The 14,779-nt window shown below is 46.0% G+C and overlaps 1 protein-coding gene across 2 annotated transcripts; it reads left to right on the forward strand.

Moving 5' to 3' along the window:
• The first annotated feature begins 424 nt into the window (after positions 1 to 424).
• On the forward strand, positions 425 to 14,322 carry LOC124139756 (vitelline envelope sperm lysin receptor-like). 2 transcript variants are annotated; one of them, XM_046507072.2, is made up of 10 exons: positions 425 to 532; positions 2,176 to 2,222; positions 4,352 to 4,403; positions 5,301 to 5,482; positions 6,430 to 6,584; positions 10,817 to 10,968; positions 11,801 to 11,888; positions 12,082 to 12,235; positions 13,460 to 13,502; positions 14,122 to 14,322. In XM_046507072.2, the coding sequence occupies exons 2-10, from the start codon at positions 2,187 to 2,189 to the stop codon at positions 14,271 to 14,273; spliced, it is 1,014 nt and encodes a 337-aa protein (XP_046363028.1). In that variant the 5' UTR covers positions 425 to 532; positions 2,176 to 2,186; the 3' UTR covers positions 14,274 to 14,322. The 2 variants fall into 2 exon arrangements, with proteins under 2 accessions (XP_046363028.1, XP_046363029.1); XM_046507073.2 differs by lacking the exon at positions 425 to 532 and adding an exon at positions 649 to 668.
• Positions 14,323 to 14,779: the final 457 nt, after the last annotated feature.

Below are 14,779 nucleotides of genomic sequence, written 5' to 3' on the forward strand. Positions count from 1 at the left end.
AAGGTACACGAGATGCATAAAAAAAAAGGGGGGGGGGGGGGGGGGGGGGGGGGGTAGTGGAACTTATAGAGAATACATGTCTCCTTACAGTGTCTTAATTGTGAGGGGCCACGTCTAAGGCGCCGCGATTCGCTGTGCAGAGTTGCGTTCTTGGGCACGCCAGAAACCTATGATTGTGGGTTCGAATCCCGGTTCGATCCGATTATGTTTCTAGGTTTGTCAGTACCATACCCGTGCGCGTGGGTTTCACCGAAGTAGTAAACCTGCATCACTTTGGGCTTTCCTCCCACATTAAGCTTACACGCCGCGATATAACTGGAATACTTTTAAAAGCGGCGTTAAACCCAACTCACTCACTTAATTGTGAGGGCTACCACAGATTCGTGACTTCGGAAAATCGAACTTTGCCTGAGGACTGATTTAAACGGACATGTTCTCTGCACGTGAAACAGCAGTCTCGTGCAGCACGTGATCTGCGAGCAGACGTGAGAGTGAGTTGACACCCGACAGACAAGGACGAGCTACGACGGTGGTGAGTTGTTTCTCACGGTTGAAGTTACAAGTTCTTTTATACCAACAATTGATAAAGACGTTCATAACGTTAATTCCACCGAACGTGACATCAGGGTGGTTGATATTTATCATTTATTTGAAGACCTGTCTAAGTGGTGATTGTCTATGTCTTTAGAGACCCATGTGCATGCTAACGTTTGCCGTTCACCCATTGACTTCATTACTGATATTTATGTCATGGCAGTAAAAATAAAGAAAATATTTCCATCCGACAAAATCCTCTTCACATTTGGCCTGGGTTAGGTTAACTCTACATATTTGCTTTTCAATACTTTTAGCCTGGGGTAATGAATTTAAAAAAATAAGGGGTTATGGGCGGAAGTTTTTCCAAGATAAATGCCACTGTTTGTGAGAATACAATTTGTGACGTGTATGTGTAGATTCATCTAAGAACCATTCACAGAAGTTTTATTTTCAAGAGAATAAACGGCGCATAATGTGCCATTGTGAAAACGTTTGCTTGCTTGACAACGGTACAAGGATCTGTACCGAAACGTGGCCTTTACAGTAAATGAATAACTTATCCCTAATTTGTGTCTACATTGTTCGCAAGTATAGTTATTATCACGCCAGATACATTTGATAAATTAAAGGAGATAAGTTATATTTAAGAGCTCGATTTGCCTAAATGATTATTTAAGACGACGAAAATGACAGTGTTTACTATGGATATGACCCATCGGCCATGACAGGTGGTTCGTCTTTCTTAGGCTTACACTATACCTTTTATGTAGATACATGAACGTGCTCTTTATAAGGCAGACAGAATATTGCCTCGGCCACTGCTTAACGACTTACATTCTCTGAAAGAAGCCGACGAACAGTTCGAGGTTTTCCGCCAATGAAAACCAGTCAATAGGGCATTCGCCACCACTCGCCCCTTTCCTAACCTGCAAGAAGACTTGTCCCGGAATAACACGAGTCGGTCACGAATGTCAATAGGGAAGACACCGGCCCAGTCGACTAATTTGCAAACTGTGACCCAATTTGCTTTTCCCTCGGGTTCAGGAGTATACCCGTGAAGATCCGGGTTAGAATAGGTCTTCAGCAACCCATGCGGTAAGAGACGACCAACGAGATCGGATGGTCAGGTTTACTGACTTGGTTGATGCATGTAATCGTATCCCAATTGCGTGGATCGACGCTCGTGACATCAATCACTCGATTGTCTGATCCAGACTCGATTATACACAGACCGCCGTTTTATAGATGGAATATTGCTATGTGCGGCGTTAAAAAACAAACATCCAAACAAAGTTTAGGAGTACTCTCAGTACTAAAAGTTCTTCATGAGTAACTGAAGAAATTCTTCGATATAAAAGTACCTTTTATTTCTTAGAAGCATTAAGCACTATAAGATGTTTTATGAATACGCCTTAGGATCATATTATTTCGGGTTCGAATCAAAGATTTGCTGCGGGTTATGATCTTGGTTTCTCAACACCATGCCCTATCTCGTGGGCTTAAACAAAATGGTAAACGTTCCAGACCTTCAGCACATTGGCTGACAGTAAATCGACACGCTGTGACAACTGTTCAGAGCTGCGTTAAAGTCAACTGACTTGTCTTCAGTGTTATCAATATGCTTTGCTATTGTTTCAGGGCGTTACACGATGGCCCGTTATTTGGTGCTGCTCCTTGTGATTGCTGTAAGTACAGAACTCACCAATGCATACTACTCAACTCTTGATAGGCATATTCCTATTTCTTGATGCCCCAATTCGATGTTAAAAGCCATGTTAAATGTATTCTTCCATCACCTAATTATGGCTGCCTACTTTAAAGAGTCTTCTCATTCGCGAATCTCTGCTGAAATGGCAGTATTTAGACTTGTCTTTTGTACTTCGGTAAAAGAAATATGCATGAAGAAAATGCCCGCATCGGCATATATATCTGTGACAAGGTCAAATTGAAAAGCTGCACGAAACAAGAGCTGTCAAATGTATCGTTTACCCACTCAATGGCTCCACACTCGTATAGACGGTAAATGATACATATCACAGCTATTACAGGAATAAATATATCCCTTAATGGAATCGGTTCTCAAACGTCGCGGGGATTACCACTTGGGATTCACGCGACACGCGACAATGCACTCAAGCAATCAGCTTCAGAAGTGGTGGAAGCATTATCCATAGTGTTTCTCATCTCATTGTCACCGTCTGTGAGCCGGCGGATGTAAATTATAACATTTAAACAAATGACTGCTTTTGGTTGAGAATATTACTGACAAGTTGTCTAAGATTTGTGCAAAAGCTGTCCACGATTTGATGTTACTAAGTGCAACGTATGCTGTATCCGTGTTGAGATTAAGAGATGGAAAGCAGACAGTTTGAAAAAGGAAGAAACCGCAAAAAACGTAACGGTTACTGCTTAGATATTACGGTAACATGCAGCCCGGGGCTTTCTTTTTATACGAAATTTGAAATTCAGGGATTTGTTTCGAGCTGGACGATGTATTTCCAAGCGGCAAATGGGTGTTTGAATTTGTGGGGTATTTTTAGGTGAAAAGCACATAAATACAGATGGTCTTATAAGCTGTGGCCATGGCCTTGGTTGAAACAAGCACTTTGATCCACGTCCCAAGGCAAGGGCTAAGGCCCCAGAACCATCCATGAGACGTCCATACACTACACAACATGGTTTGCACATGTATAACATCTACTTGAATGGGCTTCCCATTTGGCTTCCGGGACAGAATAGGTGAAGTACCCCGTGCTGCAAGAGCCCACAAATTGAGGATTGGGTACTTACAAAAAGCGTCCTTAGCGCTAGATAAGCGTAGACATTAGGTATAGACGTGACACGGACGCCTTATACCAAAGATAGCCTTATACCAAAGATAGCCCTGTAATGAGTGTTTCGTCATACCCCGACAGTGGATCGTAGCTTATTCTGGTCTACCTGGCCCACACGCATTGATGTACAGGTCACGTGACGAAGCTGGGATAGTGCTGATTTAGGGTATACATTCACTTATTCTAACTTTAATCTAACCTTCGTCCGGAAACAAATAAGAAGTCGCAATTGTCAGTGCCAGAATTTTCTAAGGTTAGATGTAAGATGTTAGATGTAAGGTTCATCAAGCCATAGGTTTTGGAGCCTGTTGAAAGGACGATAAGGAACAAACATATGTTAATCCAAGGTATAATTTGGCGGCGTCTTGGTTTCGTCGCCCGATATGGAAATCGACTGGAAGGTCTGCTTCCAATGAGTTTATTTTACCAGCAGTCATATTTCAGGTAAACACGCAATGCGATTCTTACAGAAGTTAACTTTCGTGTGATCGAAGGTAGGTAGGGGGGGATACGTCTAGACCGCAACACTTGTGATGAATCGAATAGTTTGAAAGCCATTTGTCCATTTCTCTGTTAGGATTCCGAGGAAGAATAGATCATTAACCCTTTCTATAAGAGCCGTTTAAAAACGAGGATTGGCTGGTCGAATTGTGTGGCCTGGTTGAATAAGTGTAAACCCCATGAATATCCGGCTCAGAATAGGTCTCAAGCAATCCATGCTTGCCGTAAAAGGCAACTGTGCTTGTCATTAGAGGCGACTAACGGGATCGAGCAGTCAAGATCGCTGACTCCGTTGATGCATAATGATAATCACTAGATTGTCTGGTCCAGACTCGATTATTTACAGACCGCCGTCATATAGCTGGAATATTGCTGAGTGCGGTGTTAAACAACAAACAAATAAAAAAAACACTAATAGTTATATAACGGTGAGTATTGTTTGCTGAGGAAGTTCGCAATTGTTAATGTTTTCATTCCAGACTGGGACCTATGGGGAAAATGCCGTTTTTCCAAAAGGATACATAATGGAAGGTGCGTAGAAATAAGTAGGTCTTGACTCAACTGCCAGATAGGCAGTGGGGAATCCGGCTTAGAATTGGACCCAGTATCCCATGATTGTAGTAAGAGGCGACTTAATGGATCTGGAGGTCAGGTTCGGTGAAATGGTTGATGGGTGTCATCGTACCACGGCAGCGTTGATCATTGTTCACTATCAATGACTTGATTGTCTGGTCCAGACTTGTATTATTTACAGCACGCTGTCACATAGCTGCGTTGTAAATCCAAACACCGCCAAATGCACCTCCAAGTGGCATCACTCCCAAAACACGTCTAGGTAGCAACACTGGCTATACACACCTTCATGGGACCCGTAAAGATCCGGGTAGAGAATTTACATATATAAGGTCTTCAGCAACCCAAGCTTTCCGTAAGAAGCGACTATGCTTGTCTTAAGAGGTGACTAACGGGATCGGGTGGTCAGGCTTTGTGACATGGTTGATGCATATAATCGTATCCCAAATGCGTAAATCGATGCTCATGATATCAATCACTGGATCATCTGGTCCAGACTCGATTATTTAGACTGCCGTTTTATAGAACAGTGCTGTGTGCGGCGTTGAACACCTACATTGCAACACTGTTTATGCACCGCCACGTGGCGACTCGCCCTGATCACATTTACGTCACAACCCACTCTACACACCGGCTATATATGTAATGTGTTTTTCTGTGTAGCATCAGTGTCAAGCCCTCATCTCTGCTCATACTGTCACCCAGGGGTTTGCTTTGAGATTTGGTCGGTACAGTTCATACAATTGTCAGGTGACTCCCGATGTGACCTATGTTAGTGTCATGATGAATGCATGTGATACACATGTGGTTACTTAGTGATTTGTGTCGTGAAGGTCATTCCTTGTATTTCTTTAGTCCTGCCCAGCTGTGGAAACAGCACCTCCGACAGCCCCTCCATCTCCGTCGTCACCGACCTGAAGGCCCAGGCCCGAGCCGAATGTGCCAACGGGGTGTTCTACTTCAACAACATCGACAAAGCCAAACTCACCCTCCAGGTGTCGTTCAAGGGGAAGAACTCTGGCTTGTGCGAGTTTGTGGTGAGAGCATCTCTCGAGGCGCTGTGGCTTGCAAACGCAATTATAGATATTACGGCAGAGATATGAGAGATACAAGAACTCGATTTGTCCTGAATTATTATTTATGATTACGAAACTGGCCGTGGATGTGGATGACACTAAAGGTAGGCCAGTATTAGGCACGTAATATTTGTGTTTGTGACCGACAGCGTCATGATTTCAATTAAAATGCTCGACAGTGAGGATCAGGTGGATACATTGACCGAGTTGATGAGAAGTAGATGGGGCACCTACTGTGATTTTTCTACGTTCTGTGTTATCTTACCCGGGTGACAGGGTGGGATACTCATACTATGACACTAAGTATGCATGTCCCAGGGCCAATTACAGGTCTCGGTGATAGTCGACTGTCGACAATACTGGGTTCAAGTAAACCATGAAAGTTTTCATTTTAGCGCTCCTGTTGTACAGTCACATGTCTTGCCCTCACGAAGGGTACAGGTACCCTCTGCACACTGTATAACCACGTCCTGTCCTACCCGTGAAGATCCTGGGTAGAATAGGTCTTCAGCAACCTATGCTTGCGGTAAAAGGCGACGATGCTTGTTGTAAGAGGCGACTGACGGGATCGGGTGGTCATGCTCACTGACTTGGTTGATTTGCATGTCATCGTATCCCCATTGCGTGGATCGATGTTCATGTCAATCACTGGATTGTTTGGTCCAGACTCGATTATTTGTAGACCGCCGTCAAATAGCTGGAATATTGCTGAGTGTGGCGTTAAACAACAAACAAACGAGCAAACAAAACGTCCTGTCCTTAAGGTGCGTGCTTGCAGGTATCCCTGTATAACCACCATGTGTTAGTTTCCCACATAGATACGGTGTGAAGATCCTTTTGAGAGCCTCCCGCCGGGATATTGCTGGAATATTTGTTTAACCATACTGAACCACGTGTTGCTGTTACAGAAACGTGCCGGTACCCCGGTGTACGTGGTGAAGGTGATCGTGGTGTTCGGAGAGAAGGGTCGCATGCTGGCACTGGATGACCAAGTAGTCACCGTCACGTGTACATATGAATCGAAGAAAACGAAGGAAACTGGAGCCCATAATGTCCACGGAGCGTGAGTATCACAGATGCAGGATTCAGCGCGGTGGCGATTCAGTCACACTACCGTCGACCCGTGAAGATCCGGGGTAGTACAGGTCTTCAGCAACCCATGCTTGCCATAAAAGGCGACTATGCTTTTCGTAAGAGGCGACTGACGGGATCGGATGGTCAGGCTTGCTGACTTCTTTGATTGACTCGGTTGATTGTATCCCAACTGCAAGGATCGATGCTCATGTCAGTCACTGGATTGTCTGGACCGGAGTCGATTATTTACAGACCGCCGTCATATAGCTGGGATATTGCTGAGTGCGGCGTTAAACCACGAACACATTAGCGTCTCTGCACTAAGACAGTCAAATGCAGATCGGGTGGCCTTAGTTCCTGCTGCGCAAAACGGCGATAGGTTGTGACACGAGAACCCGGGATAGATATCGCCCATCAGACCATATGTTCTGTCACATCGTTACATGATCCCGTCTGCGTCGTTAAACCCAATTTACAGAAGAACATTGACTAAAGACAGGCTTGCGTGCTATATACAACCAGTACCCAAGTGGAGCTTAACAGTAAATGTTTGCTGTAAATTAACCTTGTGGGCTTGGCACTTGGCCCACTAAGCGATTGTAGAGTACGACTACCACAACTCTCGTTCTTTAACATACATTTACATCGTAGCGCGAAGATTGCTTTGAGCAAGTGAGCCCTTGCTGCAGTGCAGCTAATACCGATGTGGCATAGGCCTGGCTTATGTGTATACAGTGCAGCTGATACGATGTGGCCTAGGCCTGGCTTGTGCATACAGTGCAACTAATACCGATGTGGCCTAGGCCTAGCATGTGTGGCAGCAGTGCAGCTGATACCGATGTGGCATAGGCCTGGCTTATGTGTATACAGTGCAGCTGATACGATGTGGTCTAGGCCTGGCTTGTGTATACAGTGCAGCTTATACGATGTGGCCTAGGCCTGGCTTGTGTATACAGTGCAGCTAATACCGATGTGGTCTAGGCCTGGCTTGTGTATACAATGCAGCTTATACGATGTGGCCGAGGCCTGGCTTGTACATACAGTGCAGCTGATACGATGTGGTCTAGACCTGGCTTGTGTATACAGTGCAGCTGATACGATGTGGTCTAGGCCTGGCTTGTGTATACAGTGCAGCTGATACGATGTGGCCGAGGCCTGGCTTGTACATACAGTGCAGCTGATACGATGTGGCCTAGGCCTGGCTTGTGTATATAGTGCAGCTGATACGATGTGGTCTAGGCCTGGCTTGTGTATACAGTGCAGCTCATACCGATGTGGCCTAGGCCTGGTTTGTGTATGCAGTGCAGCTGATACGATGTGGCCTAGTCCTGGCTTGTGGATAGAGTGCAGCTGATACGATGTGGCCTAGTCCTGGCTTGTGTATAGAGTGCAGCTGATACGATGTGGCCTAGGCCTGGCTTGTGTATAGTGCAGCTGATACGATGTGGCATAGGCCTGGCTTGTGTATACAGTGCAGCTAATACTGATGTGGTCTAGGCCTGGCTTGTGTATACAGTGCAGCTTATACGATGTGGCCGAGGCCTGGCTTGTGTATACAGTGCAGCTGATACGATGTGGTCTAGGCCTGGCTTGTGTATACAGTGCAGCTGAAACGATGTGGCCGAGGCCTGGCTTGTGTATGCAGTATAAAGCTAATACCGATGTGGCCTAGGCCTGGCTTGTGTATACAGTGCAGCTTATACGATGTGGTCTAGGCCTTGCTTGTGTATGCAATGCAGCTGATACGATGTGGCCGAGGCCTGGCTTGTACATACAGTGCAGCTGATACGATGTGGTCTAGGCCTTGCTTGTGTATGCAGTGTGAAGCTAATACCGATGTGGCCTAGGCCTGGCTTGTGTATACAGTGCAGCTGATACGATGTGGCCGAGGCCTGGCTTGTTTATACAGTGCAGCTAATACCGATGTGGCCTAGGCCTGGCTTGTGTATATAGTTCAGCTTATACGATGTGGTCTAGGCCTGGCTTGTACATACAGTGCAGCTGATACGATGTGGTCTAGGCCTGGCTTGTACATACAGTGCAGCTGATACGATGTGGTCGAGGCCTGGCTTGTGTATACAGTGCAGCTAATACCGATGTGGCATAGGCCTGGCTTGTGTATATAGTGCAGCTTATACGATGTGGCCGAGGCCTGGCTTGTACATACAGTGCAGCTGATACGATGTTGTCTAGGCCTGGCTTGTGTATGCAGTGCAGCTGATACGATGTGGTCTAGGCCTGGCTTGTACATACAGTGCAGCTGATACGATGTGGCCTAGTCCTGGCTTGTGTATAGAGTGCAGCTGATACGATGTGGCCTAGTCCTGGATTGTGTATAGTGCAGCTGATACGATGTGGCCTAGGCCTGGCTTGTGTATGCAGTGCAGCTAATACCGATGTGGCCTAGGCCTGGCTTGTGTATATAGTGCAGCTGATACGATGTGGTCTAGGCCTGGCTTGTGTATACAGTGCAGCTGATACGATGTGGTCTAGGCCTGGCTTGTGTATGCAGTGCAGCTAATACGGATGTGGCCTAGTCCTGGCTTGTGTATACAGTGCAGCTGATACGATGTGGTCTAGGCCTGGCTTGTGTATACAGTGCAGCTGATACGATGTGGTCTAGGCCTGGCTTGTGTATATAGTGCAGCTTATTCGATGTGGCCGAGGCCTGGCTTGTGTATGCAGTGCAGCTGATACGATGTGGTCTAGGCCTGGCTTGTGTATACAGTGCAGCTGATACGATGTGACCGAGGCCTGGCTTGTGTATGCAGTGCAGCTGATACGATGTGGTCTAGGCCTGGCTTGTGTATAGAGTGCAGCTGATACGATGTGGCCGAGGCCTGGCTTGTGTATGCAGTGCAGCTGATACGATGTGGTTTAGGCCTGGCTTGTACATACAGTGCAGCTGATACGATGTGGCCTAGTTCTGGCTTGTGTATGCAGTGCAGCTGATACGATGTGGCCTAGTCCTGGCTTGTGTATAGAGTGCAGCTGATACGATGTGGCCTAGTCATGGATTGTGTATAGTGCAGCTGATACGATGTGGCCTAGGCCTGGCTTGTGTATACAATGCAGCTGATACGATGTGGTCTAGGCCTGGCTTGTGTATACAATGCAGCTGATACGATGTGGCCGAGGCCTGGCTTGTGTATGCAGTGTAAAGCTAATACCGATGTGGCCTAGGCCTGGCTTGTGTATACAGTGCAGCTGATACGATGTGGTCTAGGCCTGGCTTGTGTATGCAGTGCAGCTGATACGATGTGGTCTAGGCCTGGCTTGTGTATACAGTGCAGCTAATACTGATGTGGTCCAGGCCTGGCTTGTGTATAGAGTGCAGCTGATACGATGTGGCCTAGTCCTGGATTGTGTATAGTGCAGCTGATACGATGTGGCCGAGGCCTGGCTTGTGCATACAGTGCAGCTAATACTGATGTGGTCTAGGCTTCGTATCAGTGTGGCAGCAGTGCAGCTAATACCGATGTGGCATAGGCCTGGCTTGTGTATACAGTGCAGCTGATACGATGTGGTCTAGGCCTGGCTTGTGTATGCAGTGCAGCTGATACGATGTGGTCTAGGCCTGGCTTGTGTATGCAGTGTAAAGCTAATACCGATGTGGTCTAGGCCTGGCTTGTGTATACAGTGCAGCTGATACGATGTGGCCTAGGCCTGGCTTGTGTATACAGTGCAGCTAATACTGATGTGGTCTAGGCCTGGCTTGTGTATAGAGTGCAGCTGATACGATGTGGCCTAGTCCTGGATTGTGTATAGTGCAGCTGATACGATGTGGCCGAGGCCTGGCTTGTGCATACAGTGCAGCTAATACTGATGTGGTCTAGGCTTCGTATCAGTGTGGCAGCAGTGCAGCTAATACCGATGTGGCATAGGCCTGGCTTGTGTATACAGTGCAGCTGATACGATGTGGCCGAGGCCTGGCTTGTTCATACAGTGCAGCTGATACGATGTGGCCGAGGCCTGGCTTGTGCATACAGTGCAGCTAATACCGATGTTGTCTAGGCCTGGCTTGTGTATACAGTGTGAAGCTAATACGATGTGGCCTAGGCCTGGCTTGTGTATACAGTGCAGCTGATACGATGTGGCCTAGGCCTGGCTTGTGTATACAGTGTAAAGCTTATACCAGGAAAACCTGGGACGGACTTGTGTTCCCTGTTAGAAGTACCGGTGGAGTGAGTCTGGGCCTGACTTAAGTGCGTCGTGTTGCAGCCTGATAGCTCCCCCCGAGCTGCAGGAGCACCAGGGAAAACTGAGCACCACCTCCACACTGACGCTCGAGCTCACCGACATCCTCGGCAACAACATCACCGGGCAAACTATTGACCTTGGAAGGAAGGTTCAACTGAAAGCAACGACAGACGGTGGGCATACTGTAACGAACCTTTTCTCACTAAATCATACACCCAACAGGAAGCTATTCTCAAAAAGGACCCGTGAAGATCCAGAGTAGAATAGGTCTTCAGCAACCAATGCTTTAGGTAAAAGAACTATGCTTGTCGTAAGAGGCGCTGACTTGGCTCATGCATGTAATCGTATCCCAATTGCGTTGATCGATGCTCATGTCAATCACTCGATGGTCTGGTCCAGGCTCGATTTACAGACCGCCGTCATATAGCTGGAATATTGCTGAGTGCGGCGTTTAACAATAAAAAACCCAAATCAAACACTATTTAAACTGTCTGATTCGCTTAGTGCGAAGCAGGACTTGACAAAAGCTGGAGGAAATATGATTATTTGCACACAGACCAACAAAACTGATGAGATGCCCTTTGAATATTGTAGACGAGTATGTGTGTCCGGCTTTGGCTTTATACCACGGATCGGGATGGTACGGGTGGTCAAGTCGTCTAAGGTGTCGCGATTCGCTGTGCAGAGTTGCGTCCCTTGGGCACGCCAGAAACCTATGATTGTGGGTTCGAATCCCGGTTCGCCCCGATTATGATTCTAGGTTTGTCAGAACCATACCCGTGCTCGTGGGTTCAACCGAAGTGGTAAACGACTAAGACCTGCACCACTGCGGGCTTTCCTCCCACATTAAGCTGACACGCCGTGATATAACTGTTATACCGTTGAAAGCGACGTTAAACTCAACTCGCTCACTCGCTATTGAATATGGAAAGGTTTTTGTCGCTTTTATTTCACTACGTATGGCGGTCGTATACCAATGTATGTTTGTCTTGTCGTAACCTCCAGGAGGTACAAAAGAGAAGGGTCTGCATCCTGTGTCGTGTGACGCTATCGGGACCAACACCAACAAAAGATACGCCATTCTCAGGGGAGGGTAAGTATGATATGGACAGGAGGTACTAGGTCCTAACCAAACGGCGCTGCCGCTTTACAAAATCGATAACGGTAAACATGCAAACAAAATATTATCAACTCTTTGAAAATATGGCATTCATTCCGAATGTAAATACTTTTATATGGGCCTACATCCGACGTCTGTTTGAACCATGCAAATTGTGTGTGTGCAGGTGCGGGGACGGTATTGTCTTCAACAAGAGCGCTGGCTTCATCGTGGACGGCCTTATTGCCCGCAGCCCATACTTCAAGTCCTTTCATCTTGGGGACGACGCTGAATTTAGTTTCGAATGCAACTTCACACTTTGTGAAAAGAAATGTGATGGGGTAAGTATGCGGCGTGTAGCAGATACCTGCGTAAAGGAAGTGTTAGTCTATGCCTCCTGTTGACGCACGGATCAACATAGGAATGAAATGCCCTACTACTGAATAAATAGATTGAAACTTGCATTCATTGAAGGTGGTTTGTCTGATTAAGGTCAGACAAAGTAAGTTGGTAGGTCCAGCCGCTGAGACCCCCCACCCTAATTCACTTCACTGACACGCACACACACCTGATAACCCTTCCTCTTTTGTGACAATCCGTGCCGTACTTCTGCATAGACTTCTCCCTCCTAACAAGCCGATCTCTTGGACATCTCTTATTCTTGATGTACCTACAAACTAATCCTAAAGTTGTCCCCGATACCCATCAAGCCCTGACCAAGTGTGCCAGATCTTCATATCGAGATAGCCGAGGCGTACAGTCGCCTTATTCAAGTTTACATGGCGTAAACTGGACACATCTATCATAACTCTTTCGGAAAGGTTTCCTTATTCTTCTTATATGGGTTCCTGTGGTTCAGAAAGGGTCAGTCATACCTCGTCCTTTAGATCTTGATATAATATTTTCGTGGCGTTTTTTTTAATAATTAGGCTTCCCTATTTATTCTGCCCACCCAACATAACTTCCAATGTGTTGTATCTACATGTATATATCCTCACTTAATTATTAATTACCATTACCTATCCATGCTGAGTACATGGATGTTAGACCCATGAATGCCTGGGGTAGAATAGGTCTTCAGCAACACATGCTTGCTGTAAAAGGCGACTAACGGGATCGGGTGGTCAGACTCGCTGACTTGGTTGATGCATGTAATCGTATCCCAATTGTGTGGATGGATGCTCATGTCAGTCATTGGATTTTCTGGTCCAGACTCGATTATTTACAGACCGACCTCATATAGCTGGAATATTGCCGAGTGCGGCGTTAAACAACAAACGTGGATGTTCCAAGGTCATTTAATAGATTACTGTTCCACCATCACCTAACCATGCTTGTATGTGTTTCCACATTACCAACATTTGCTTGATATATAAGCCGAAACATTAGGCCCAGTACCCCAAGGACGGGTTCGGGGATGTCTTCATATGACAAGGTTGATGGTCATAATGCGGGGCGTCGGTGCACTACTACCAGTGGCCTGGGACTGGGTTAATAGCTGGACGCCTGCTGAAGTTGCACTATTTCTATCTACACCGTAACGCATAGCTTTTCTTCTGCTTCAGAGTTCGTGCACAAGCGAGAGAAGGCGACGGGAGTCCCACAACGGTAGGTCGGATCTCTAACAATGGCAGTCTTGGTAACCGCATCACTCGTACATCAATATGGTTTATAAAAGTGTCGATTTGTGCAGTATCATCAACTCGCGAGTGAAAGTCGGTAACGATTGTGGCGGCGAGAATATTGCAGTTGCATGACCCCTTCAAGGCACAATACCCATTATAACTTCACAACTTCACCATGTCCATAGTATACTACTAGCGATGCCATCGTGGCATGACGTCTAGGGATGCCGCAAGTAGCAATCTAATCTAATCTAATCTAATCTAATCTATACATAATCGGAACAGGCAGAGGGCATATTCTTAACAAGTCATTGACGACCTATTACTATACCTATATGAATAATATGGTTAATGTTCATGCCGAGTGCGGTCTTAAACAATAAACAAAACATAAATAAAACATGATATAGTAAATATAGTAAAATGAAAGATTCAGGCGGTCCTTAACTTTTTCGTAGTACATCAAAGTGACTTGGGAATGGCATTTAGGAACTGTGACGTATGCACCTAGTCATGCAGCATTTACATTAATTCCTAGAGTTTTTCAAGATATGTTCAACGTTACAAACGTGACATTTCTGTATTTCTCTTGCATCTGACAGGCCGATTGAACCACGCGTTTGACGACTACATCCAGATAGCTACCATCTCCACACACTTCGGACATGCTGATGTGGCCAGTGACAAGGCCAGTGACAAGGCCAGTGACAGGGCCAGTGACGACGTTGAAGGTGTCGTTGAAAGCGATAGTTAACGTGGATCACGATGTAAAGAGTGGAGAATAAACCATTGCGCTTGTGCAAGGTTGGGTGTTTCTTTCTTGGCTCCCCACATGGGTTTTGGTAGCTGGGAGGTCATTCCTAAAGTACTCACGGAAATGAAAAAACCCTGTTTTTCTCAATTTAAAAATCGACACAAAGTGTTACGTAGCTGTAAATACGAAATAACAAAACAACTCGAAAAGTACTAGTCTGGATTTGCTAGTTTGATCTCGGTGAACAATACAAAATGTACTTTACAGGAGGTAATTTGTCGGCACTTTCAACATTCCAAAATAAAACTAAGTACTAATTGACATAGCAGAAACAGACTATAGGCATTGTGCACCTGTTCTCACCTGTCGTCAAGGTGTCATAGGTCACCTTGATCTACTTACACCTGGTTCTGCCCTGTTTCACAATAGTCTGTTTTATTCACATTTTTACACACTTTTACGTGTAAAAAGGCATAAAAACATTTGATACGCTGTATTTGTGCCAC

The sequence above is a fragment of the Haliotis rufescens genome, unplaced genomic scaffold (assembly GCF_023055435.1).
Source record: "Haliotis rufescens isolate VD_foot unplaced genomic scaffold, xgHalRufe1.0.p SCAF_1, whole genome shotgun sequence".
In the NCBI taxonomy this organism is placed as follows: domain Eukaryota; kingdom Metazoa; phylum Mollusca; class Gastropoda; order Lepetellida; family Haliotidae; genus Haliotis; species Haliotis rufescens.